This window comes from Saimiri boliviensis, chromosome 9, assembly GCF_048565385.1.
Source record: "Saimiri boliviensis isolate mSaiBol1 chromosome 9, mSaiBol1.pri, whole genome shotgun sequence".
Taxonomy (NCBI): domain Eukaryota; kingdom Metazoa; phylum Chordata; class Mammalia; order Primates; family Cebidae; genus Saimiri; species Saimiri boliviensis.
In genome coordinates, this window is record NC_133457.1 from 94846127 (window position 1) to 94871013 (window position 24887).

At 48.9% G+C, this 24887-nt stretch overlaps 1 protein-coding gene across 1 annotated transcript in view; it reads left to right on the forward strand.

Moving 5' to 3' along the window:
• The first annotated feature begins 1843 nt into the window (after window positions 1–1843).
• The window catches only part of RSPO4 (R-spondin 4), a 49882-nt gene continuing 26838 nt past the window's right edge, over window positions 1844–24887 (forward strand). Inside the window, exon 1 of the mRNA XM_003941023.4 lies at window positions 1844–16486. Within this exon, the coding sequence (XP_003941072.2) occupies window positions 16069–16486 (418 nt within the window). The 5' untranslated portion in view covers window positions 1844–16068. The remainder of the gene's footprint in view (window positions 16487–24887) is intronic.

Sequence of the window (24887 nt, forward strand, 5' to 3'; positions counted from 1 at the left end):
TGCCAGGGTTGGGTGGCTGATGAAGGAGAGATCAGGAAGTATTGATGTCCACAGCTCTGTGCCCCTTTTCAGGCAGATGAGAAGTCACTCTACTACTGGGGAGACCCTGTTGGCCAATTCACTTGAAGTAAAATCTGGTTACTCACAGTGACTGACAAAGCCTGCTATGATCAAGCCCTAGCTAGCTTAGGTTTCCTCCCTCATTCTCCTTCATCCACAAGGGCCTTTTTGTTGATTCTTAATCCCATCAAGCTAGTTCTATTTCTACCACTGGGCCTTTGTACAACTGTTTCCTCTGTCTGGAATTCTCTTCTCCCAGGTTGTCATGGGGCTCACTTCTTCACTTCCTTCAGGCTTCTGCTCAAATGTCTCCTTGTCAGAGAGGATTTCCCTGACTCCCATCCTGCCTTAGTTACTCCTGACATCACTCCCTTGCTTTATTTTTCTTTGTAGTACTTATGCCTCATGTAAACTGTGTATTTATTTGTCTATCATCTGCCATTCACAGCCAGAATGTGAGCTTCATAAAGCAGGATTTTGTCTAGCTTTAAGTCACATCTCAGTGCCTGGAATAGTGATTGGTGGTTAGTAGGCTCTCAGCAACTGCCAAATAAATGGGTGGAGGGTGGATGATGGACAGGAGGATGGGAGGATGGGTGAATGAAAGGAAGGGTGGGTGGTGGATGGGTAGGTGGATGGTAAATGGTTGGGACAGTAGATGATTAGATAGGAGGGTGGGTGGATGGTTGGATAGATGAATAGGAGAGTGGGGGTGAATTGTGGATGAGAAGGTGGGTAGATGATGGATAGTAGACGGATGGGCGGGTGGGCGAATGGGTGGATGGGTAAATGAATGGATGGGAAGGTAGGTGGGTGGTGGACAGAGGGTTGATGGATGGGAGGATGGGTGAATAGAAATGTGGGTGGATGGTGGATGGGAGTGTAGGTAGATGGTGAATGGTAGATAGGTGGAAGGTGAGTGAATGGGCGAATGAATGACTGAGCAGGGTCTGTGTTGACTCACTCCCATGTCTCGAGCTCTCCCAGCTCTCAGGGTCTTGCACAGAGAAAATGCTAACCTAACCTTGGTTTGCTAGAGTAATAAACCAAGTAAGACCCAAGGCACTATTTGTGCCACATGTAGGGAGCAGATTCTTGGTGCTGTGGGGAACACTCGAAGGATTAATGCGGTCTGGAAGGCTTCCAGAGGAAAGGAACTTGAGCTGAGTCTTGAAGGGTAGGTACTACTCAGAGAAGCATTAAGCAAAGTGATGATCGTTTCAGGCGGGCGGGAAGAGCATGAGCAAAGCATGGAAGGGTAGACACATGGGGACAGTATGCTGACCTTGAATGCCAGGTAAGGGGCTTAGATGTCATCTTGCAGACCAGCGCTTCTCAAATAGAGGTAAAGTGGCTTCACAGATGGACTCGAAAGAGAAGGGCTGTGACTTTCATAAAATTCTGTGGCCCAGAGACAACGAAGATACTGCAGTAAGCCATTGAAGCCACTGATGCGTAATAAGCGAGTTGCTAATATGGGCAATGGGAGCTCAGGTCTCCCAGCTCAGGGCAGGGGTTGGTATTTATCCACCACCTCCCATCAGTCATTGGCTGAGGGCTTCTTGGGGACTCTTAGTTCTCCAGCCCTTTGGCCTCAGGCAGAGTTGCAGGTGTTTGCAGAAGACTCCTTGGACATGGAAAGGTGAGTGCTGAGATGACATGGGCAGGGCAATGACGGCAGTGCAGTATGTGAGGAATAGCAATTGGGAAACTGTGTGTGTGTTGGGGTGTGGAAGGGTGGGAACATGGGGGAGAGGGCTGGGGCCAGGGGAAGAGAGGAGGGGCCTGAGGGGAAGCCCTGGCTCACAGACCCAGTGAGTAGGTGGTTGGACCCTTTCCAGAGTTGGAAGCCTGGAGGGGAAGAGGCTGAGTTCCATTCCAGCCACCCTAGGTTTGTGATGTCCACAGGACTCCAAGTGGAGCCATCCAGCCAGGTAGATGAAGTACGGCAACATGTCAGAGCTGGGAAAAGGACTGGGGAGAGCTGGCTGGATATGGTGGCTCATGCCTATGATCCCAGCACTTTGGGAGACTGAGGTGAGCAGATCACCTGAGGTCAGGAGTTCAAGACCAGCCTGGCCAACATGACAAAACCCTGTCTCTACTAAAAGTACAATAATTAGCTGGGCATTGTGGTGCGTGCCTGTAGTCCCAGTTACTTGGGAGGCTGAGGCAAGTAGCTTGAACCTGGAAGGCAGAGGTTGCAGTGAGCTGAGAGCACGCTATTTCACTCCAGGCTGGGCAACAAGAGTGAAACTTAGTCTCAAAATAAATACATATACAAATAGACAAAAAAATTGGGAGAGCTGCAGAGATGAAGAGAGAACAGAGCTACCAAAGGACTCAAGAAAGAAGCAACAAAAAGTAAGCTAAGCAGAAAAGAAGAAAAGAGGGCAATCAGGGCCATGGGAGGGCCCATATTTCTGAGCTGACATGCTGTGAGCTTAGCACTCAGTAAGAGTTAAGCATTTCCAGTAGTATCATTGATTGTGTTATCACTGCCTTCAGATGTGCTTGTATGGGCTTACTTAAATGCCTGGTATGTCATGGCTGCAAATAGAAATTTGATTAAATAAGTGAGTGAACATTATTCACCCCATTTTACAGATGAGATCATTGAGGTTGAGAGAGGTGAAGCATCCTCATTTCTGTCCTGCCTAATGGCAAAGCCCACATTCTTTGATTCCAGCAGGTAGTCACGTGTCACAGAGAGTGTCAGGAAGGATGTCAGTAGGACAGAGGCCCACAGGGAGGTTGGAGAGAAAAAGTGGATCTCATGACAGAGAGGCCCTGGAGAGAGAAGCAAGACAGCAGCTGCCACATCTGTAGGCAGAACTTCCAGGACGGTCTATGATGAGAGGGAGAAATGGAGCAAAGGAGGGCCAGGGACACTGTAGGAGATAGAGGGCAGAAATGGGCAAAAGGAGGGAACTGCCAGAGGGTATGGGAACCCAGCAGTGGAATCAGGTTCATTCGGGACTGTGAGCAGCCATCTTTCTCTCCATCACACACAAGGAAAGACCAAGAAACAGACATGCAGAAACAGGGAAGCAGGGGCTGGTGTTTTCCTGCTGATGCCTATGGCAAGGATGACCAGCCATTTCCCACACTCTATCTCCCTTTCTCTTAAATAATATTCCCCTGATTTTTTTCTGAGCACGTGGCTGGCCTGCAGAATATTGCATTTCCCAGCTTCCTTTGCAGCTGGACGTGGCCATGTGGCTGCAGACTAGTCCCATCAGTTAGAATATGATGTGTTGGGAGCTCTCTTGAGCCACCCTCTAGGAATCATGGAGACATTCCACCAAGCTGCACAGCTTACACCTGGGCTGCCCTGGGAGGCAAATGCAGCTGCGCTTTATTTTATTTTATTTATTTGTTTATTTGAGATGGAGTTTCGCTCTTGTCACCCAGGCTAGAGGGCAGCGGCGTGATCTCAGCTCATTGCAACCTCCGCCTCCTGGGTTCTATCGGTTTCTCCTGCCTCAGCCTCCCGCATAGTTGGGATGACAGACACACCCGACCACGCTTGGCTAATTTTTTTGTATTTTTAGTAGACACAGGGTTTCACCATATTGGCCAGGCTGGTCTTAAACTCTTGATCTCAGGTCATCTGCCCATCTCAGTAGGTCTCTGTTCTTACAGAGAATCCAGCCACCCAGTGAGTGTGTCCTCGCACTCTCCCTGCAGCTACTCCTGCAGTTACTCCCTCTCCCTGCAGTTACTCCCTCTCGCAGTCTCTTCCACTGTGGCATTTTCCACAACTGGTTCATCACCTCCAGACTATCAAGTCCAGCAGGGTAAGGACATACCCCATCTCACAGCTCAGTACCCACAGCCAGCAAGATGCCCATTGTGTGCAGACAGGGGTTCTGCTTTGGGGGCTCAATCATCATCACGACAAACAAATGAGGCCAGTTCAGATCCTGGGAAACAGTTGAAAGGAGAGGAACCAAGCTAGGGGGCCAAGCGTGGCGGTGAGGGATGGGAGTTTCCGTCGCGTGGTCAGGAAGGCCTCTTTGAGGAGTTGACACATGAGCTGAAGCCTGGAATGAGCTAACCATGGGAGATTGGAAGTGTTTCCAGCCAGAGGAGACAGCAAGTGCAAAGGCCCTGAGAAGGTGGGAAGTAGGTGTGTTTGAAGAATAGGAAGGTGACCAGCGTGGCTTGGGGCAGAGATGTAGAGAAACGATCTGTGGGGGCTGCCTGTAGGCCTTGCAGGGGTGCTGTTAGCCTGAGAACAGCAGGGAGCCATGGTCAGGTTTTCCTTAAAACCCAATCCCTTTGGCTCCTTGGGAGGAAGGAGGGGTAGACGGCAGGGGCAAAACAAGAGGACAATTTGGGAGGCCTTTACATGAGTGCAAAACAGGAGATGGAGGAGGCTGCGGCAGAGCTGGCAGTCACAGAGACAAGGGTTGGAGAGCTACTTTACAGGTAGAATGACTAGGCTTGGTGGTTATCTTGGCAGACTTTTAAATAAGAATTCCCGTGCAAATGGATTCCCTGGAGGTCAGTCCTCAAGAGGCAAGTACAGGGTGTGATAAGGAACAAACTGGCAACTGGGCATCCCTCCCACTGGGAACTCTGGCAATAGAACTGTCCCACCCAAAGGGCGAAGGAACTGAGATGTTTTTCCACCAACTCCCATCTTCATCCACTCCGGGGTGCCCCTGGGGGGGGCATTAACTCAATAGCACTCAGCCTGCCCTTTAAGTCGGCAAACACCTGGATGGTGAATGCCACCCTGGTGTGGGCAGGGCACCCACTGGGGGAATGAGAGAAGAGGCAAGAGCTGGGAACCTGGGCCTGGGTAACTTTGCCCAGGACCTCCCAGGAGCTGAATAATCAGAAGTTTCAAGGGATTGCAGGGAGGCAGTGAGGGCCCCTAGATGGGGACTGGTTCTAGAAATAAGGGGCTAAGGAAGGCCGGAAGGTGGGTGCCCCCCACTTCCTCCTCAGTCTGATTTTGGCTGAGCCCTTCAGGAAGGAGGTGGCTGAGGACTTGGTGGGCCATGGGGAGGCTGTGGGTGCTGAGGACCACGAGTTTCTAGGCCCAGAGGCAGAGGCCAGGAAAGACAGCAGGGAACTCAAGGAGCAGGGGGAGCTGGAGGCAGCCAGATTTGTGTTGTTTCAGAGTGACTTGGGGCAAGTCACTGAACCTCTCTGGGACCTCCATTTTTCCCACCTGTGAAATGGGTTGTTAAGAGAATTAAGGGAAAGAGGATGAAGGACCCAGCACTCCAGCCTTTCTAATGCCAGGGTCTGATCTCATCCCTTCCCTGTCTCATGTCCCTCAGTGGCTGCCTGTGGCTTGTGAAGGGTGGAACACCTCTCCCCACTTTCTCCCCTTCCAGCAAGCAGGGCCCTTCCCCACCAGTCCTGGCCCTGCAACCCCCTTCCCCCCCACCTCTGCTCCTCTTCTCCGTGCTTCTCAAAAGTGGCAGCTTCTGCTTCCTCTCCTTCAGCCCTCTGCCTGCCTCTCCTTCCCATCTCCTTGGAAATACACATAGACGAGCCTCTGCACCCCCACTCCTGACCTGCTTCCCTCCTACACATACCCTTGCCCCCTCCGCTCCCTCCCTCTGCCTCCCTCGTTACCCCAGATTCACTCCCACCTCTGGGCCTCTGCATCTGCTGCCCCTCCACCTAGAATGCCCTCCCTAGACCTCCACAGGACGTTCCCTGCCTTTCTTCAGGTCTGCTCAGCATCACCTTGCAGAGAAGCCTTCCCTGACCACAACTCTCATTCTCTATCCCCTCCCCTGGCTTTGGCTTTTGTCGCAGCACTCACCATCACCACCATCACGTTGTCTATGTGTGTGTGTTCATTGTTCCTGTCTCCCCTGCTAGACTGCAAGCTCCAGGAGGGCCAGGTGTGGACCTGTAGGGGTGCTGGCTGTATCCTCAGCCTTGTGGACCAGTGCTCAGTAGATACTTGTTGAATGGATGCATCTTTAACTCCAGTGAGCCCTTCTCTAGCCCCGCCTCTGGGCTCCCACAGCTCCTCCTCTATGCCTGGATTTTAGAACTTACCTGACCTTGTTGCCATCGCCCGCTTTCCTTCTCTGTCTTCCACCAGCCGATGAGGACCTTGATAGAAGCTACTGTGTCTTTAGCCCTCACCACTCTCTGGCACACAGTTAGTGCTTAGTAATAAAAAAAATAATCAACGAATCAATTAATCGCTAATGACAGGAATCAAAACAGGGGATATGGGACAGGAGAACTTGGGGTCCCAGTGTCCCTTAATGTACTTCATGTGAAGTAATCTTTCTACTCCCACAGCCTGCACATAGTAAGTATGCATGAAATATTTTTGAGCAGATAGTAGTAGCTGACACTTATTGGCTACTGACTATGTGCTAGGCACAGTTCTAAGCGCTCAGCGTGCATTAATTCATTTGACCCTCACAACAGCTCAATTACTATCCCCATTTTATGGATGAGAAAACCAAAGCTCAGAGAGGCTCAGCAACTTGCCCGAGCTCACGTAAATAGTAAATGGCAGAACTGGGGCTTGAATCCAGGTTGTCTGACTCATGCTTCCCTATACCACCAGGGTCTCTGGCCTCTGGGTTGACAAACCACGAATACAAATAATAATGATGCTATCAACTACTATTACTTGCACTCCTCGATGTCAGGCCTCATGCTGGGTGCTTTGAAGCCACCTTGTCTTTTAATTTCAAGGGTCCTCCTTGGGCAAGTGTTACTGAATCCATTTCACAGATGAACAAAATGAGGCCCAGAATTCAGGCCTCTGGGTCCCGAATAACAGGCTCCGGGTCCTGACTCCCTCCAAAGTGGGACATACAGAGGCCTGACCTTGGCTTTTCTCCTCCACTGTTCTGGGTCCAGCTCTCAATCTCTGTCTCCCCAGCCCATTCCCACCTTTGTGCAGACTGAGGGCCAAGGCTGGCCCCCATCCCACCATCCCCCAGCCCACCAGAGACCTGCTGTCCCTTCAGTATGAAAAATCTCCCTTTGTCCTTCCCTTCTCTTCTCCAGCCAATTCTAAGGGATTAACTTGATTGTGAACATACTTCGAAAATATTTTCACTGTTGTTTTTAAAATCTTTCCTTTGAAAGAGTGTTACAGCTTCAACCACAGGAAAAAGAAAAACCCTACCTCAGCTGACCAAAGCTGTGAATATAAAACCAGAAATGATTGTATTAAATAATCAAAACAGAAAACCACCTAAACAATAGAACTCCTCAGAGTTCTGGCGTCAGGAGGACTGGGGTCTTTGAGGCTGTCCTAGCTGGGGTGGAGTTGGAGGGAGTTGCAAACACAGGAGATGAGATGGAGGTCTTGCTTCTCATGGTGGATTGTCGATTCTGCTCTGGTGCCTGGGTCTTCTCCAAAGGGTGCTTAGCACTTTCTTTCCCACTATGTTTCAGACAGATGAACCAAAGACTGGGGAAGGTGGACGACTGGATTTATACAGCAGATTCAGGATGGGGCTAGAGGTGGAGTTCCAAGTTAGAGGCTCCTGCTGGGGCTCAGTCTGGGGCCAGAGTTAGGGCACAGTATGGAATCAGGAGCATGAGTCATTACGGGACCTGGTTAGGACTCAGTCTATAACAAAGATCCAGAATCAGTCTGAGGCTGGAGTCGGGCCCTAGAGTTCTGACTCAAAGAGACACTGAGGCTTCATCTGGGCTTCAGTCTGTGATCAAGCACGGGGTCCGGGCTCCACCTGAGACCAGGTTATGCTGTGGTCTGGGATGAGGTTCAAGCTTCAGTGCGCGATGCAGGGTCAGGAAGGCTCGGACCTGCTCCCAGTGTGTGTCAAGAATCAAGATGCACCCTGGATCCTCAAGCCGCAGAAATGGGGTCCTGGCTCTACTTCTTCCTGAGGCCATGGGCAAGTCAATTCATCTACTGGGCCTCAGTTTCCTCTTCTGTAAACTAGGGGTAATGGGGATAATAATAACCCTGTCCTGACTCCTTCCATGGCTTAAATGTTCAGCCAAATGAGATAGCAGATGCAGCAAGCTTTGCGAACTTCAGAGTGTTGGGCAGGTATTTATGTAAACACCCTGAAGGAAACTCCAGAGAAAGCTTATTGTGGGAAAATCCAAATGTCACTAGGCCTCCTACTGCAGCTTCTATCCTAGTTTTTCTTCTGCCTGGACAACTAATAATAGCTAACAGTTATACAGCATGGCCTTGTGCCATGTTCTAAGAACTTCATGTGTAGTTAACTAATTTAATCCACAAACAACCCTGTGAAGTAGGTACTAATATTATCAGTATTATCAGTGAGGGAAACTGAGGCAGAGATGGGTTAAGTAACTTGCTTGAAGTCACACTGAATACATGGAAAATCTCTGATTCAAATCCAGGCACTTTGGCTCCCAAGTCTATCCTGAGAGTAGAAGCTGGGGAATGGGGAATGGGAGATGAGTCTGGGGGATTCTTCATGGAGTAGACAGACACGAGTGAGAAGTACAAGTCAGCCCAAAGACCTAGGGGTGACTTGTGGCCCCCAGCAGCCTGCCTTTGCTCAGGAGGCCAAGTGTCCATGCAGACCCCACTGCCACATGGGGACATAAGAGGTTGGGGGAGGGACTGGCGGATGGCATTAAGGCGTCTCTTTAAACTTGTTTGTTTATGGAAAGAAATTTCAGGCCAGCTGCTGAAAACCTGTATTTTATGGGTAATTTTTCAATTTATTTCACACTGGTATTAAAAAAACAACAACCCAACCCACCGTGGCCGCTGTGATTCCACCGGGGTTGGTGAGGGCGGGTGGCTGGCTTGAAGCAGCTCCTTTGTCTGCCTGAGCATCCCACAGGAACAAGGCTGTTTGCCCTCCCTTGGGAAAAAAAAAAAAAAACAGGTAAAACAAAGAACAAAGGTGGGTTTGCAGAACTTTTTCTTTAAGAGAAGAACAAGATGAAGTCCTGAGGAAGGAAGAGGTTGGGGAGTTCGATGCCTCTGTTTTCTACATAACAGAACTGAGGCAGCGATAATCAAAGTTACCAGTGAGAACTTACTCTGGGTTAGGTGTTGTTCCTTGTTTTACCTGTACTACCTTCTAGATTGTCGTGAGAATTAGTAAGGTATTGTCTTGGTTTGGGGTTGCCAGAAGCCAACCCTGAGACAAAGATTTGAATTCAAGAAATGTATTTGGGAATTGATCCCAAGGAACATAGCATGAAGCATAAGGAATGAAACAGGAAGGGCAGGCAGCCCATGAAGGGCAGGTTATCCAGACAGCGCTGTGGACAACTGCCCTCTGAAGTCAGCATGGCAGGGCTGGGGAGTTCCAGGAGACAGCATGGCAGGAGACAACAGGGCATGTTTTATGCATCAGCCCATCCTGCCCATTCAATAGAGAGTTATTTGTCCATCACTGAACATCTCCATTGTACTGAGTCCATTAGCAAAGTTTTCTTCCCTGATTACTGTATTTTTCATTTCTAAAGTTTCTATTTGGTCCTTTTATGTAACTTCCATTTCTTTGCTGAGATTTTGTTTTCATTTGTTTCAAGAGATTTCATAATTTCCTGCCAAAGCAGTTTTATGATGGCTGCTTTACAATCCTTGTCAGACAATTTCAATATCTGAGTCATCTTGGTATTAGCATCAGTTGAAACTTTAGGTCCCATTTCATACTTTACTTTAGCAGGCAGTTCCCCTGTTTAAGCATAGCGTGTAAATTCTCATTTACTTTTGGGGGCTTTAGGTACACACCAATGCCAGTAAAGTTGTTGAAATCCTTGCAATTCTTTTTTTTTTTTTTTTTTTTGAAATGGAGTCTTCCTCTTGTCACCCAGGCTGGAGTGCAGTGGCACGATCTTGGCTCACTGCAACCTCTGCCTCCTGGGTTCAAGCAATTTTCCTGGTTCAGCCTCCCCAGTAGCTGGGATTACAGGCATACGCCACCATGCTGGCTAAATTTTGTATTTTTAGTAGAGATGGGGTTTCACGATGTTGGCCAGGCTGGTTTTGAACTCCTGACCTCAAGTCATCTGCCTGCCTTGGCCTCCCAAAGTGCTGGGATTACAGGCGTGAGCCACCACTCCGGCCTGGAACCCTTGCAATTCTATTCTGGTACACCTTGTTCTTCTGGTGCTACTGTGGCTGGTATTACCCTCAAACCAAAACCAGACAAAGACAGAACAAAAAGAAATATAGACCAATATTATTCGTGGATTTAGATGCAAAAATCCTTAACAAAATATTAGTAGGTAGAATTCAGCAGCATATAAAAAAGAAAGGTACACCATGGCAAAGCGGGGTTTATTCCATTGAAGAAAGGTTGGTTTAATACTTAAAAAACAATCAATGTAATACACCATATCAATAGACTAAAGAATAAAAATCAAATTATTTTACCAATCTGCAGGAAAAACATTTGACAAAATTCAACAACCATTCATAATTTTTAAAAATAACTCTCAGAAAAGTAAAAGAGTAGCTACAAAAATCCCACAGTCTGACGTCATGGTGAAAGGCTGAATACTTTCCCACTAAGGTTGGGAAGAAGGCAAGGACGTCCATGCTTGTCACATTTATCCAACATGCTGCTGGAAGTTCCAGCAACTTTGATAAGGCAGGTAAAGGAAACAAAAGGCACACAGATCAGAAGGAAAGAAATGAAAAAACAAAACAAAACTGTAATTGCAGTTGATATGATTGTCAATGTTGAAAAACCCAAGAAATCTACAAAAATACTCCTAGAACTAATATATGAGCTCAGCAAGGTGCTAGGATACAAGATCAACACACGGAAGTCAACTGTATTTCTATCTACTAGCAATGAACACAGGGATGCAAAATTTAAAATAGAATATCATTTATAATTTCTAAGAGAGAAAAAAGGAAATAGGTATAAATCTAACAAAACATGCACAGGAGTTATATGCTGAAAATGACAAAACATTTATTTAAAAAATCAAAGAAGATCTAAACAAATGAAGAGACATACTATGTTTATGGATTGGAAGACTCAACATAGTAAAGATATGAATTCTTCCAAAATTCATATACATGTTTAATGCAATTATAATCAAACTCACAGCAAGATTTTTAGTAGATATAAACAAGATTATTCTAAAATGTATATGGAAAGGCAGAGGAACTAAAATAGCTAAAATAATTTTGAAAAAGAAGAATAAAGTGGGAAGGATCCATCAACCCAATTTCAAGATTTATTATATAGTTACAATAATAATAGAGTGCAGTTTCAGAGGACAGAAAGACACATAGTCCATGGAATACAGGAGACAACCCCAAAATAAATCCATGCCAATATGCCCAATTAATATTTGAGAAAGGAGTAAAAGCAGTTAAAAGCTTTTACATCAAAGCATACTGGAACAATTGGATACCCAAGGACTAAAAATAAAAAATGAATCTTGACATAAACAAAAATTAAAAATGAACATAAACAAAAATGAACAACCATAAGCATAAAAAAAAAATACAAAATGAACCTTGACATAAACCTTGCACTTTGCAAATCACAATAATCAACAAAGAACGTCTATCTAGAATATACATAGAACTCTTAAAACACAATAATAATTAAAAAATTCAAATTTAAAATGTGTGAAAGATGTGCACAGCTGTTTCATCAAAGAGGATACACAGAAGCCTACACATAAGTGAACATGGTACATTTATTCTTAATAATGAAAAACTGGAAAATACCCAAATGTCCTTCAGTAAGTGAATAGCTAAACAAACTATATTACATTCATACCGTGTAATACTACTCGACAATAAAAAGCAAATAACTAATACATGCAAAACTAAAATGAATCTCCAAGGAAATTGTGCTGAGTGAAGAAAGCCAGTCTCAAAAAGATACGTACTTCATGACTCCGTTATATAATATTTATGTAAACATAATTATACAGATGGGAGGCCAGGTGTGGTGCCTCATGCCTGTAATCGCAGCATTTTGGGAAGCCAAGGTGGAAGGATCACTTGAGCCCGGGAGTTCAAGACCAGCCTGGGCAGTATGGTGAAACCTCGTCTCTACAAAAAATAAAAAATTAGCCAGGCATGGTGGCATGCACCTGTAGTCTCAGCTACTCGGCTGAGGCAGGAGGATAGCTTTAGCCCAGGAGGTCGAGGCTGCAGTGAGCCATCATCGTGCCACTGCACTCCAGCCTGAGTGTCAGAGCAAGACCCTGTCTCAAAAAATAAAAAATTATAGAGATGGAGAACGTATTAGCGGTTCCTAGGGGTTAGGACTGGAAGTGGAGAGGGAGGGCAGAGCCCTATATGGGTACCATGGAGTATTGTGATGATGTTACATTTAAGTAAGTTGGTTGTGGTTGTGTTATACAAGGCTATACACAAGACAATGTTGCATCCCAGGAAACCCCTCAATCCCTGGCAAACCTGACAGCTGTTCACCCTAGCAGATGGCCCTCTAGTAGAGGCCATGGTGCAGCCCTTGCATCTCTGAGGAGAAATTTGGGCTTCACCCAGTGAATAATCCAGATCCTCTGGTTGCTTAGGAATGAGAGCTTGTAGGGGCCAGAACAGACACAAGAAGGAGCTACTGCATCACTGGGGCAAGAAATGAGGGTGGCCCCATGTTGGTCAATGGGCCAGATGTTCACCAAACTCTTGCTTTGCCTCCTGTGTGTTGTCTAGCACATGGTTGGACTACATTTCCAGCCACCCCTACAAGAAGGTGTGGCTATGTGTCTTAGTTCCAGCCAATGGCACATAGGTAGACTATCTCTGTACTTCCCATAAGTCCTGCCCTTTCTAGGTGAGCTTTAAACCAGGTACTGAACAGGGTGGAACACAAGCTGAAAGGAACCCGTTCCTGCTATCCCACGAAGAAGGATCTGCTGATCAGGAACACATGCTATGAGCTTAGTGTGTTTCAGCTATTATACCTGTGACAGTGGTGCCTTAACTGACACTGCTTGGGTGCACACCCCCCTGGGCATGCCATCAGCATTGCTAGCCTCCCTGGGCACCTGTATTGGGGTAGGGGAGCTAGATAACAGATGGAGATGCCCAGACAGCCCCCATAGTTAAAGAGAACCAAACACCCTCTGAGCATCTCAGGGCAGGAAAGGGCCCTGAGTTCTGGGCCTTAGAACCTGAGAAACATCTGATTCTGGAAGCACTAAAGGGGCTCTCACAGAACACAAAATCCCATCTGTGCCATTGAACAACTGGGGAAACTGTCCCTAAGAGAGCAGAAAGCACTTGAGGTCCCGCAATGAATCCATGGATGAGTCAGTACTTATTCATTCATTCATTTAAAAAAAAATTTCATTCCACAAATATGTCTTAATCACTGCAGTGTAAGGCACATAGGGACAAAATAGAAGATTCCTGTCCTCATGGAACTTAAAAACAAGCAAACATGAACTGACAGACATGAACAGGTACTATGGAGGGTAAAGCAAGACGAGGGGATAAAGTGAATGGTGGTCCATTTTACTGGGGTGGTCACGGGGCGTCTCTCTGAGGAGGCAACATCAAGGGGAGACAAGCCCTGAGGATATCTGGGGAAAGATTTTCCAGGCAGAGGGAGCAGCAAAAAGTGCAGGATGAGTGACAGGAAGCTGAGAATCATAAGCCTAGCTAGAGCAGAGGCAGTGGGGAATGAATGGGGGGAGAAATCCAAGAGGGGGTGAGCAGCTTAGTCCTGCAGAACCATGTGGCTGGCTATCAATTCACAATGCCCACTGGTCCTCTTTGGCCCCGCTTATATGGAAGCTGCCCCCTTTGGACTTTGGAGACTCCAGTACTTGGGGTAGTAGCGTAGGGAATGACTTCTACTTTCCTAAGGCTTGATCTTCTGGGGTCACCTCATTTCTCCAAGTACCTGCATTCCATGTACAGGCTGGGAGACTCATGCATCTGGAGAATTCATTCATTCACCATTCATTCATTATGCAAATATTCTGAGCACTGCTCCGTATCTGGCTCTGGCTTGAAAGAGTTGACAGTTTAGAAGGAAGAACAGACACATTCATTGTTATCACCTGATGTGATCAGAGCTGTGATAAAGGGATTGTGGATGCTCAGAGGAGGCACTGGACCTGGCCTGAGAATCAAGGAGGGCTTTCTGGAGCAGAGGCAGTGAAGAAGGAGATAGGATACAGGATGGCAGTCCATGGAGAGGCCCCGCAGCATGAAAAGCTCAGAGGTGTGAGAGGCCTGTGGTGTTTGTGAAATACTCAAGAGGTGAAATCTCTAGGTGGGGCAGTGGGAAAGACTGAAATCAAAGATGTCAGAACAAGAGGGCCTTGCAGGCCATGGTAGAGACCACGCTGGGACACCTGGATGCCCATGTCAGCTCTGTCCTTGACTCATTGGGTGGCCTAACTTAGGCACCCCTAGTCCTGAAGCCTCAGTGGCTTCCTCTGTGAAATGGAGCAGTTTGGGTGGGCTGGCCCTGACATTCCACCAAGATCTCTTGTGTTGTCTGCCACTGTTCTTGGGGCCCCATAGAAAGAATGGGCAGGCCAGGGCTGTATCTTCAGCTGCCACATTCTCCGTGTGTTTCCCCTGCCCCTGCCATGCCTTCAAGTGTCCCTCATTGCACTGGGAGAAGGAGCTGGAGGAGACACCAGCATTTACCTTCCATCAAGATCCATTCGTAGGAAAAAAAGGACAGGCTGGGTGCAGTGGCTCATGCCATAGGCTCAGCATTTTGGGAGACTGAGGCAGGCAGATCACCTGAGGTCAGAAGTTTGATACCAGCCTGGCCAACATGGTGAAACCCTGTCTCTACTAAAACTACAAAAATTAGCTGGGCATGGTGGCGGCTGCCTGTAATCCCAGCTACTTGGGAGGCCGAGACAGGAGAAGCACTTGAACCCGGGAGGTGGAGGTTGCAGTGAGCTGAGATTGTGCCATTGCACTCCAGCCTGGGTGACAGAGTGAAAATCTGTTGAGAGAGAGAGAGACAGACAGAGAGAGACAGACAGAGAGAGAGAGAAGGAAAGGAGAGGAGAGAAAGAAAAGAAAAATTGTTCAGCAAGAGAGTGTCAAGTATAAGTTCCTCTGGGCCTCCCTCCAAGGCCCCTTCCCCTCTGATGAGTCTGTGTCTGATTAGTGGCTAAGAGGGGCAGGTACTGGACCAGAATGATCACTGACCTGCTGTGTGGCCTTGGGCAAGTCATTTGGCCTCTCTGAGCTTCCCTTTGCTCCCCGGAAAAGTGGGGTTACCCGGAATACAAACCCAACTCATTGGGTTGTTTTGAAGACTCTATTATATGTAAAGTTCTTAGCAGTGTCCATCACATATATCTCCCAAATGAGAGCTAGCATGCTGCTTGTTGTTTTTGGTGGGTATGGTGACAGGAGAGGTGAGTGTGCTGTCGGGTTGAAGGAGGAATTTTGCTTTGAAAGGGTTAAACTCGAACCAGCTGCTCCCAGTCCTGGTGATAAGGTTGGAGGAAACACAGTCCAGGTCCCCAGCCCTGTCACAGGTGGATTTATGAGGTGCTGGTCACTTTGAGTCACAGTAGGTGATCCCCGCAGACTGCGCAGGAAACATTCAGGGTTAGTGGCCAGGGGGGCCCAGGACTCTGTTGAAAGAATGAGACACAATGGAGAGAAAAAGAGAAAGCCAGGCTTCAGGAGTCCCGCAAACACCACACCCTGCCGAAGGAGAGAAGGGATAGATAGGGGGAAGGGAGAGACAGAGAACAGAGAGAGCCAGATGTCCAGTCAGGTGGAAACAGACAGTGAGCCCGAGGCAGAGACCGCTGGCAAAAGTAAAGGATGCAGGGACAGCCAGGCGGAATCGGGGGCAGAGCAGGGGAACCCGAGCCGAAGAAAGAACGAGAAAGCAGGAGCAAAGGGGTGGTCCTTAAGGGCCAGAAGGGGAAGAAACAGAGAAAGGGGGAGGAGAGGGGGGGAAGGGGGAGAAAACCGCGGACGCGGAGAGGGCGCCGGAGACGGTAAGGGTCTCCGGTGTCCGCGGGTCTGTACCTGCGCGCCGATGCGTACCTGTGGCTGGCCGTGGGCATGAGCACGTGTTCAGGGCAGTGCCGGAGGCGGGAAAGATGCCAGACCGCGGGGCTGCGGAACAGATCGACGTCGGGGACCCTGGTCTGGGCGACCCCCGCCCCTCTCCCCCGCGTTCCCGGGCCCGGAGCTGGTTAACGCACCGCCCCCGCCGCTCTGGCTCCTCCCCGCCAGGGCAGTGCCCCGGCTCCGCCAACGCCCTCACTCGACCTGGCGGCTGGCCTCGGGGCGGTCCGCGGGTCCCTGGTGGCCAGACCAACTCGCGCCTGGCGGATGCGCCCGGCGCGCCCAGAGCAGCCCCTGCGCCGCCGCTGGGCCGTGGGGCCTTGGGGCCGTCGGGCCGCCAGGGAAGCGCCAGCCGGGACCAGGCTGCCCAGATGCGGGCGCCACTCTGCCTGCTCCTGCTCGTCGCCCACGCCGTGGACATGCTGGCCCTGAACCGAAGGAAGAAGCAAGGTACGAGGGGTGGCTGAGTAGGGCGGCTGGGCAGGAGCACCGGGGCAGACTGGGGACGGGGAGTGGGGGTGGAGCTGGGGGCATCTGCCTGGTGCCTGGCGCCCTGGATCATTCGCTCCTCCAGATGGCTGTCAGCCTCACTTTAGATGGGGAGACTGAGGCTCCAGGGCGCCCAGTGAGTGAGCCATTGAGCAGGGTGGGCCAAGGAGACTCTCCCAAAAGGGAGGGAGTAGCAAGGCTCTCTGTAGTAGCCGATGGTCAGCATAAAGGACAGCTCCGTGCAGAGACAGAAGCCTAGAGAGCCAGCCTGGGGGGCACAGGGACTAGGAGACAGACTCAGTGGCTTAGAAGCCATTCCAAGCATCCCGGCTGGGTCAGGAAGTGACTTAGAGAGCCCTGGGCTGGGAGTCCAGATGCCCCAGTCCCAGCCCCATCACTCACCCTGACTCCTGGTGTCACTTCCCAGAGGGCAGTGATTCTCCATGGCCCACCTCTGTTGAGTTCAGCCAGACCTGAGACCTGAGTTCAGGTTCACTTATTCTAATAGAGAATGACCTAGAAGAAATCCAGCCCCTCTGAGAGCCTTAGTTTTTCCATCTTGACCTCTCAGGCCACTAGGAAGGCGAGCCAAGGTTCAGATTATAAATGTACCAGGGGCCCCATGCACTCTCACCTGGGAGTCCTATGCCGCAGCCTTGCTGTGAGAGTCAGAACATCCTCAGAAGGTGGGTTGGAGGCTGTCCCTGCAGACTAGGAGTTGGCAGAGCCTGTGCCCTGGAGAAGGGTAAGTGGGTGAGCAAGTGAACAAATCACCTGCCTGAGCTGGCCAGCCCTTTGGCTCCAGGTGCCACTCTTAAGATCTGCAGCTGAATGCCAGCCACTGTGCCAGGGGTTTTTCATGTTCTAGTCTCATCAAATCCCAACTACATCCTCATGACATAGGGGTCATCCAATTTTAATAAAGACTGGAGTTCCAAGGCTCAGACTGGTTTAAATAACTTTGCTGAATTATCCAGCTGGTGTCCTCTCTCTTTCCAGCCCTCATGTTGGGTCTGAGCAAGGATATATGGGAGGGAAAGGGAGGGAGAGGGAGAGAGAATGGCTTGCCCTCTGGGGCCTTCCATTTGTGTGAAAGCCCTACAGGGACCCAGTCACTACTGGAACAGAGCAGGAAGCAGAGAGGGGCTGTGGGAGAATTGGGAGGTAGGATTGGATGGGGTCGGGGAGATTGTGGCCCAAGAGGCTCCAGTTCTTGCTGGGACAGTAGGACGAGGGCATGGAGAGGCATGTGGTTTTCGGCTGAGCTGGGGTGAGTTTGGGACTCCATGGGGGCACTCCTTTGTGAATGGCCTTTGTTTAGTGGTTAGGGGCATAGGATCTGAAGCCAAGTAAACTGAATTCAAATCTCAGCTTCCTTAGTTACCAACTGAATGTCCTTGGATAAATCACTTTGCCTCTCCAATCCTCACTTTACCCATCTGAGGGTCCTTCAGAAGATGTCTGAGATCCTTCTCCATTCTAAACAATACCAAAATATCAGACAAAACCCCTTTCCTGTCATCAGCATGTATTTTACATAAGTGTCCTGCTCATAAGGAAGATTGTGGGCAAGACTGAGTTACTGTGTATGGGAAATGAGTAGCTGAGGACAGCGGCTCCTAATGGGTGCTCGTAAGTATTTATCATTCTCATTTCCTGTCCACTGTGTCCTTGGCTACTCACAATGGCCTAGTGGAGGGAAGGAAGAGATGCTTATTTTCTGGATGAGGTTCTGGGTGTGGTGGTCCATGCCTGTAATACCAGCACTTTGGGAGGCTGAGGCAGGCAGATCACTTGAGGTAAGGAGTTTGAGACCAGCCTGGCTAACATGGTGAAACCCCTGTCTCTACTAAAAATACAAAAATTAGTTGAGTGTGGTGGCAGGTGCCCGTAATCTGAGCTACTCGGGAGGCTGAGGTAGGAGAATCACTTGAATCCAGGAGACGGAGGCTGCAGTGAGCTGAGATCGCAGCACTGCACTCCAGCCTAGGTGACAGAGTGAGACTGTTCAAAAAAAAAAAAATGAAGAAGAGCTAGTTTAGAAGATTTTAAGATGCTACTCGGCTCAAAAAAGACAAAAAAGAAAAAGAAAAATGAAAAATTCCTATCCTACTCCTTTTGCCCCCTGCCCCATCTGCAGCTCACCACCACCTCCCCAGGAGCTCAGTGCGGAGGTAGGGATATGGCTGCTTCTTACACAGCTGCAATTTGGTGAAGGGCTGTTGGCAGCCCTCCCCTAGTACCTGATCTGTTGCCTCTGGAACACACGCCTGCCTAGCATCTACAGAAGAGGTAGGGCTTCATTTATTAGTTGGATGCAATGGCGATAGCTTTGGATTTCGGTCCCACCCCTGACCCAGTTGTGCCATGTGATCTTGGGTGAGTGGATCTTTTCTGTCCCCCGCCCATAGCCTCAGTTTCTCATTGGCACTGGAGTGGGGACCAGAGCTGGACAAACCCTTCCTGTAGCATATTTTGCAAGGCAGCCACAGGAGTTCTGGTCAAATAGGTTTGGGAAATGCTGGGTTTAGCAGATTTCTTGGCTGTGAGACTTATCAGAGCATGATGAAGAGGTAGAGATAGAGAATGTGACCCAGGTGTGGTGGCTCAAGCCTATAATCCTGGCACTTTGGAAGGCCAAGATGGGAGGATAGATAGCTTGAGCCCAGGAGTTCAAGACCAGCCTGGGCAACATGGCAAAACTCTATAAAAAATACATCATTTTTTCATATCTATACAAAAAACAAAAAATAGCCAGGCATGGTGGTAGTGCACATCTGTAGTCCCAGCTACTTAGGAAGCTGAGGTGGGAGGATCACTTCAGCCCAGGCCATCAAGGCTGCACAGTGAGCTGTGATTGTGCCACTCACTGCACCCCAGCCTGGGGGACAGAACAGAGCCTGTCTTAAAAAAAAAATGAGAGAGAAAGTGACCTTCCCAAACATATTACACATCAGAGACCATTTCTCATAAAACATCTGCTTGAAAAATTCTGTACACAATCCCTCAGGGTCCTACCAGCTTTGATCTTATCTAACTTTGGCGGGAGAATGTGTCCAGAAAACACCTGGGTATTGGCAGTGCTTCTTTCATTCATTTATTCATTCACTTGTTCACTTAACAAGTGTCACAGGGCAGCCTCTGTGCCAAGCTTTGTATTGGGGACTTTGGAGATACCAAGGTGAGCACCCTGGGCCAGTCCTTGGGGAGCTGCCAGTATAGAGGGATGACCCTTTCCCACCCTTCTCCAGCCTCCCCCATGCCCAAGTCTTTGGCCTTAGCCTTTGGCCAGGTCAGCAAGATCTCGAGGAATGACCTGCTGGGCCAGCATCTGCCCCGTCTGAGCCCCTCTGGGGCCTGGTTCCTGCAGACCCGCACTTCCTCAGCCTCCAGTGTCACCACTTCTTAATGAAACCCAATTTTTCTGTTTCTAAGAAAGAATGAAATAAAAGACTTGAGAAGGATTCTTGGATCTCAAGTGTCTCTTACAAAACAACATTTTGATTAATTAAGTGTAAGTGAATCAGAACCAGATGGGGACATTTTTTTGAAACTTGCTGGGGCATCCTGGCAATGGGACAGTCAGGCAGAGTGAGGAGGCTCTGGTTCGAATTCCTAGATCTGGAGGTCCATTTAGGCAAGGGGGAGATGCCAGCCTGTGACTGACTTTCCCTGACATCCAAGGCCTGCTGGGGAGGGACCCTCACATCCACATGGAGCTTCTGGATCTTTCTAGGCCTGAGCAAGCAAGGGGCAGAGTGAAGAGCCCTGGTTTCAAACCTTGATCCCTCTCCTGCCCTAACTATGTGACATTAAGCATTCATGCCTTCTCTGACCCATGCTTCCCAATCTGTGAAATGGGAACAATTACACCTACCTCTTTGAGCAATTGGGAAGATTTATTGCAGTCCAGGAGGAAAGAGGGCCAAAGGCACACAGTAGAGCTTCATAAGATTTGACCACTTTCCCTTTCCATTTTATAGCAGAGCAGACGTGCCCTGGACCAGGTGGGGAGTGAGGGTCTTATGCCTCTTGCTTATGGTGCGTCTGGAGCAATCCTTCTCCCCTCTCTGAGCTTCTTTTTGTTTATCATAAACTGACTATGGCAGTGCCCACTTCAGAGGCCTGTTATGTGGAGTATGACACTTCTTTTTAAATTGCAAAGCCCCTGGCTGGGCACAATGGCTCATGCCTGTAATCCCAGCACTTTGGGAGGCCGAGGTGGGTGAATCACCTGAGGTCAGGAGTTCAAGATCAGCCTGACCAACATGGTGAAAGCCCATCTCTACTAAAAATATAAAATTAGGTGGGTGTGATGGTGCATGCCTGTTAATCCTAGCTACTTGGGAGGCTGAAGCAGGAGAATCGCTTGAACCCAGGAGGCAGAGGTTGCAGTGAGCTGAGATCATGCCATTGCACTCCAGCCTGGGCAACAGAGCAAGACTGTCTCAAAAACAAAAAAAAGAGATTGAGACAATCCTGGCCAACGTGGTGAAACCCTGTCTCTACTAAAAATATAAAAATTAGCTGGGCATGGTGGCTCGCGCCTGTAGTCCCAATTGCTTGAAACTGGGAGACAAGAGATTGCAGTGAGCCTGAGATAGCAACACTGCACTCCGGCCTCTGAACAAAGAAAGACTCTATCTCAAAAAAATAAAATAAAATAAATTGCAAAGCCCCATGTGGAGGGCCAGGCAGGCAGCACTGTCTCCTGTACATGGACAGATGCACCAAGCCCTGGGCAAGCAGGAGCCATAGCTGGGCACAGACAAGGTATGCCCCCTGAGTGCTGGCATCCAGGTGAAGCCAGGTTTAGATGCAAGGGTAGTTCTGAAAGGGATTCCTACAGGGCAAGTGGGGGTAATGACTGGACATTGAGAGCTGAGGGAAGGGTGCTGGATCTTAATAGAATGTAACGTTGGGCCTTTTGACCTGGGTTGCTTCATAACGCAGTGGCTGGTTGAGAACTGGGAAGCTGAATGCTTGGCACATAGTAGGTGGTAAATCAGCTGAGCTCCATTTGCCATCCTTCTCCCTCTCAGCATTCTGAAGCCAAGCCTGGGTGCAAAAGAGATGCTGCTTTTCTATCCCACCTCCCTCTCCTGTGGATGGAAACTATCCAACCTTCCCTGCCCGGCCACCGAAGGAGATTCAGGGCACTGAGATTCAGGAGGGAGGCGGGCCACATGCTGGGAGCTGTGCAGGTGGGGCTGCGCATCCTCACTCTGCCACTGCCTTGTGTTATGCCTGTTTCCAGATAATGGGAACTGAGGCTCAGAAAGCAGGAACTCACAGCTGCGGCACCAGGACAGGGACCCAGAGTTTTGGAGGCTCCGAAGCCTGTGCATAGATATAGAAATAAATCGTGTCAGTGATTTGCCAGGGCTGCAAGGTGTGCAAGGTGGAAACCTCTGAGAGGAACCTCATCAGAGCGGTAGGATTTAGGATTTTGTCAGGCAAAGCTGGCAGTAGGGTGGACCTCTGCAGGATGAGTAGTAGGCAGAGGACCTCTGCAGAATGAGGGGAGAGTGTGGCCAGGTGGGAAGGGCATGAGCGACTGCGTGGTCGAAGGAAATGGAACTCTGGTTGCAGATTGGGCCGGAGTCTGGTCGTGGAGGGCTTCGGGTGCCATTCTCCAGTCACCATCGTCATGAAGCCATATTTATTGGGTCCTTCCTCTGGGCCAGGCCTTTGGCTGGGTGTTGAAAAGGACAGCAGAGATGGGTGCTCCTTTATTTCTGCTGCCAGAGGACTGTTTTTGTATGGCCTTCAAACTAAGAATACTGGCATATGCAACAGATTGTATGTGGTGCAAAAAGCCTAAAATATTTACTATTGGACTCTTAAGGTCCATCAGTGAGAACATCACAGACAAGACCTCTGAGGCTGCACCTCAGCACACCCTTGAGAGCAGGCTGGTTGTGGTCCCAGCCTCAGCTGAGGAATCCGAGACAAAGAGGGGACGTTGCTTGGCTAAGGTGTCACATGGATAAAGTTTATTCATCCATCCTCCTGTCTGGTGAAAAAACTGAAACTCCCATTAATTTAAAGTTTTCCAAGCTGAGGTTTACAATGCATCAGCAGGTGAGGGCAATAAATTTAGCTATAGCCAGCATTTTTGAATGGAATGGAATGGAATGGAACAGAATGGAATGGAATGGAACAGAATGGAATGGAAGGGAGCAGAATGGAATATAACTGAAGAAAATAGAGTGGGGTCAGCAAACATTTTTTGCGAAGGGTCAGATAGTTAATATTTTAGGCCTTGAAGCCACATACAATCTATCACATACCCCACTATGCTTAGCTCACAGGCCACACAAAAACATCCACATTTGGTCTAGAGGCTACGGTTTGCCAACCGCTTTTTTAGAAAATATCAGAGTGCATTGCAAGTGTGAAAACTGTTATTTTGAGAAATGTTTCAGTTCACACATGTATGTGAATGTGTGTATGAGCAGGTGAGTGTGCATGCACACATATGTGGATGTATGAGTGTGTGCACGCAGTGGGTGTGGGCGTGCTTGTGTGTACTAGTGTGTGTACTGATGTAAAAATCTATTTCTTACCATTGTCAAAATAATATGGAGGCGGCAGGACCAGCTGAGCCCGTCTTCTGTGCTCAGCCCTTTTCAATCATGGCCTAATGCAGGCCCTCCTGGCAGCTATAAGGGGCAGATTCCAGGAGACTATATTACAGATGAGGAGAATAAGACCCAGTGGATGGCACAGCAACAGACAGGGAAGCTGGGATGTAACCCCAGGGAGTCTGTCTCTGGAGCTCCAATTGCCTTAGTTCAGATGCTTGTTTCTAATCGCCCCGAATCTGACAGCTACATCATTCCCCAGGGGTGTGGATTTTAGCCCCTGGAAGCTGGAGTGATGTGTCGAGACCCTAAACCTCCTCCTGCACCAAACACCTCTGTGCAGCCAGGGTGTGGCAGATATTGCCCTCTCCTTTTAATTTGATCGTCACCCCGGCCCTGTCTAGTGGATATGCCCCCACTGCCAGCTTACAGAAGAGGGAAGTTGGTTCAGAGAGGGGGACTGGCTTATCCACTTAAGTCACATTGCAAATACATGTGTGACCTGGGTCTTCTTAATTCCAAACAACCCCACAGCAAATCCTGTCTATGGTAGACTTCTCCTGAAAACCCATCTAATGCTGCCGTGAACCATCTTCTTGTTCGTATAGCACTTTATGGTTTGCAGAGCAGTTCAGCTTTCATTTTCTCTCTGGAATTCGGAGAAGGGTTCTACAATAAGGAAGAAGTGTTAGGGCCAAAAAGGCCAAGTGAGACCTTAGAGGCCAATCCTTGTAAAATTGGAGACGCAAGTGGGGAGGCACCTTCCCCAAGGTCACCTGGCTGTGAGTAGAAGTGAGGGTGCAGGAGACCAGGGCTGAAGGCCAACCTTGGATTGGTAGAGGAAGGCAGCCCACTCCAGAGCCTGACAGGTTGAGAGCCTCTCAGAGCCTCAGTTTCCCCCATGTGACTTGGAAATACTCAGTGTGCTTTGCCTTTTTTCCCAGGGCTGGGATAAATGTCAGAAGACAGGATGGAACCAGGTGTGGTGGCTCACGCCTGTAATCCCAGCACTTTGGGAGGCTGAGGCGGGTGGATCACCTGAGGCCAAGAGTTCCCGGCCAGCCTGGCCAACATGGTGAAAACCCATCCCTACTAAAAATACAAAAATTAGCTGGTGTGATGGTGCATGCCTGTAATCCGAACTACTCAGGTTGCTGAGGCATGAGAATCACTTGAACCCGGGAAGCAAAGTTTGCAGTGAGCAGAGATTGCACCACTGCACTCCAGCCTGGGTGACAGAACAAGACTCCATCTCAAGAAAAAAAAAAAAAAAAAAAAAAAAAGAAAAATTAAGACAGGCTGGAAGCTACAGGTTGTTCACAGATCCAAGGCTGTCTGCAGGGATTTCTTAATAACCAGAGACCAGCCCAGGGCTGAGGGCCTCTTAAGGGCCTCTAGAGTTACCTAAGCAACGTGGAGCCTCTCCGTAGGGTCTGAGGCTTGGCTGTGTGATTTCATGAAAGGGACCAAGCCATGGAGCCATCATGACCTCAAGGCAGGTCCTGTCCTCAGAGTCTTGGGCTATAGGCAGCATCAGGACATAGAACAGCCCTGGAGGTGGACACCGGGGAGCACACTCTTCACTTATAACGTATCTCTACGCACATACATGACGTTCCCCAAAACATTTTTTCTTTAAAAATACTTAATTTTCATTGACATCAAAGGTTTACAAAAGTCACTTTGGATTTGGTTTTGAGGTTGAGCATTTATTCTATGCCAGATGTTACCTGCATTCTTTTATTTTATTTAACAATTTCAGACACTGCTCTAAG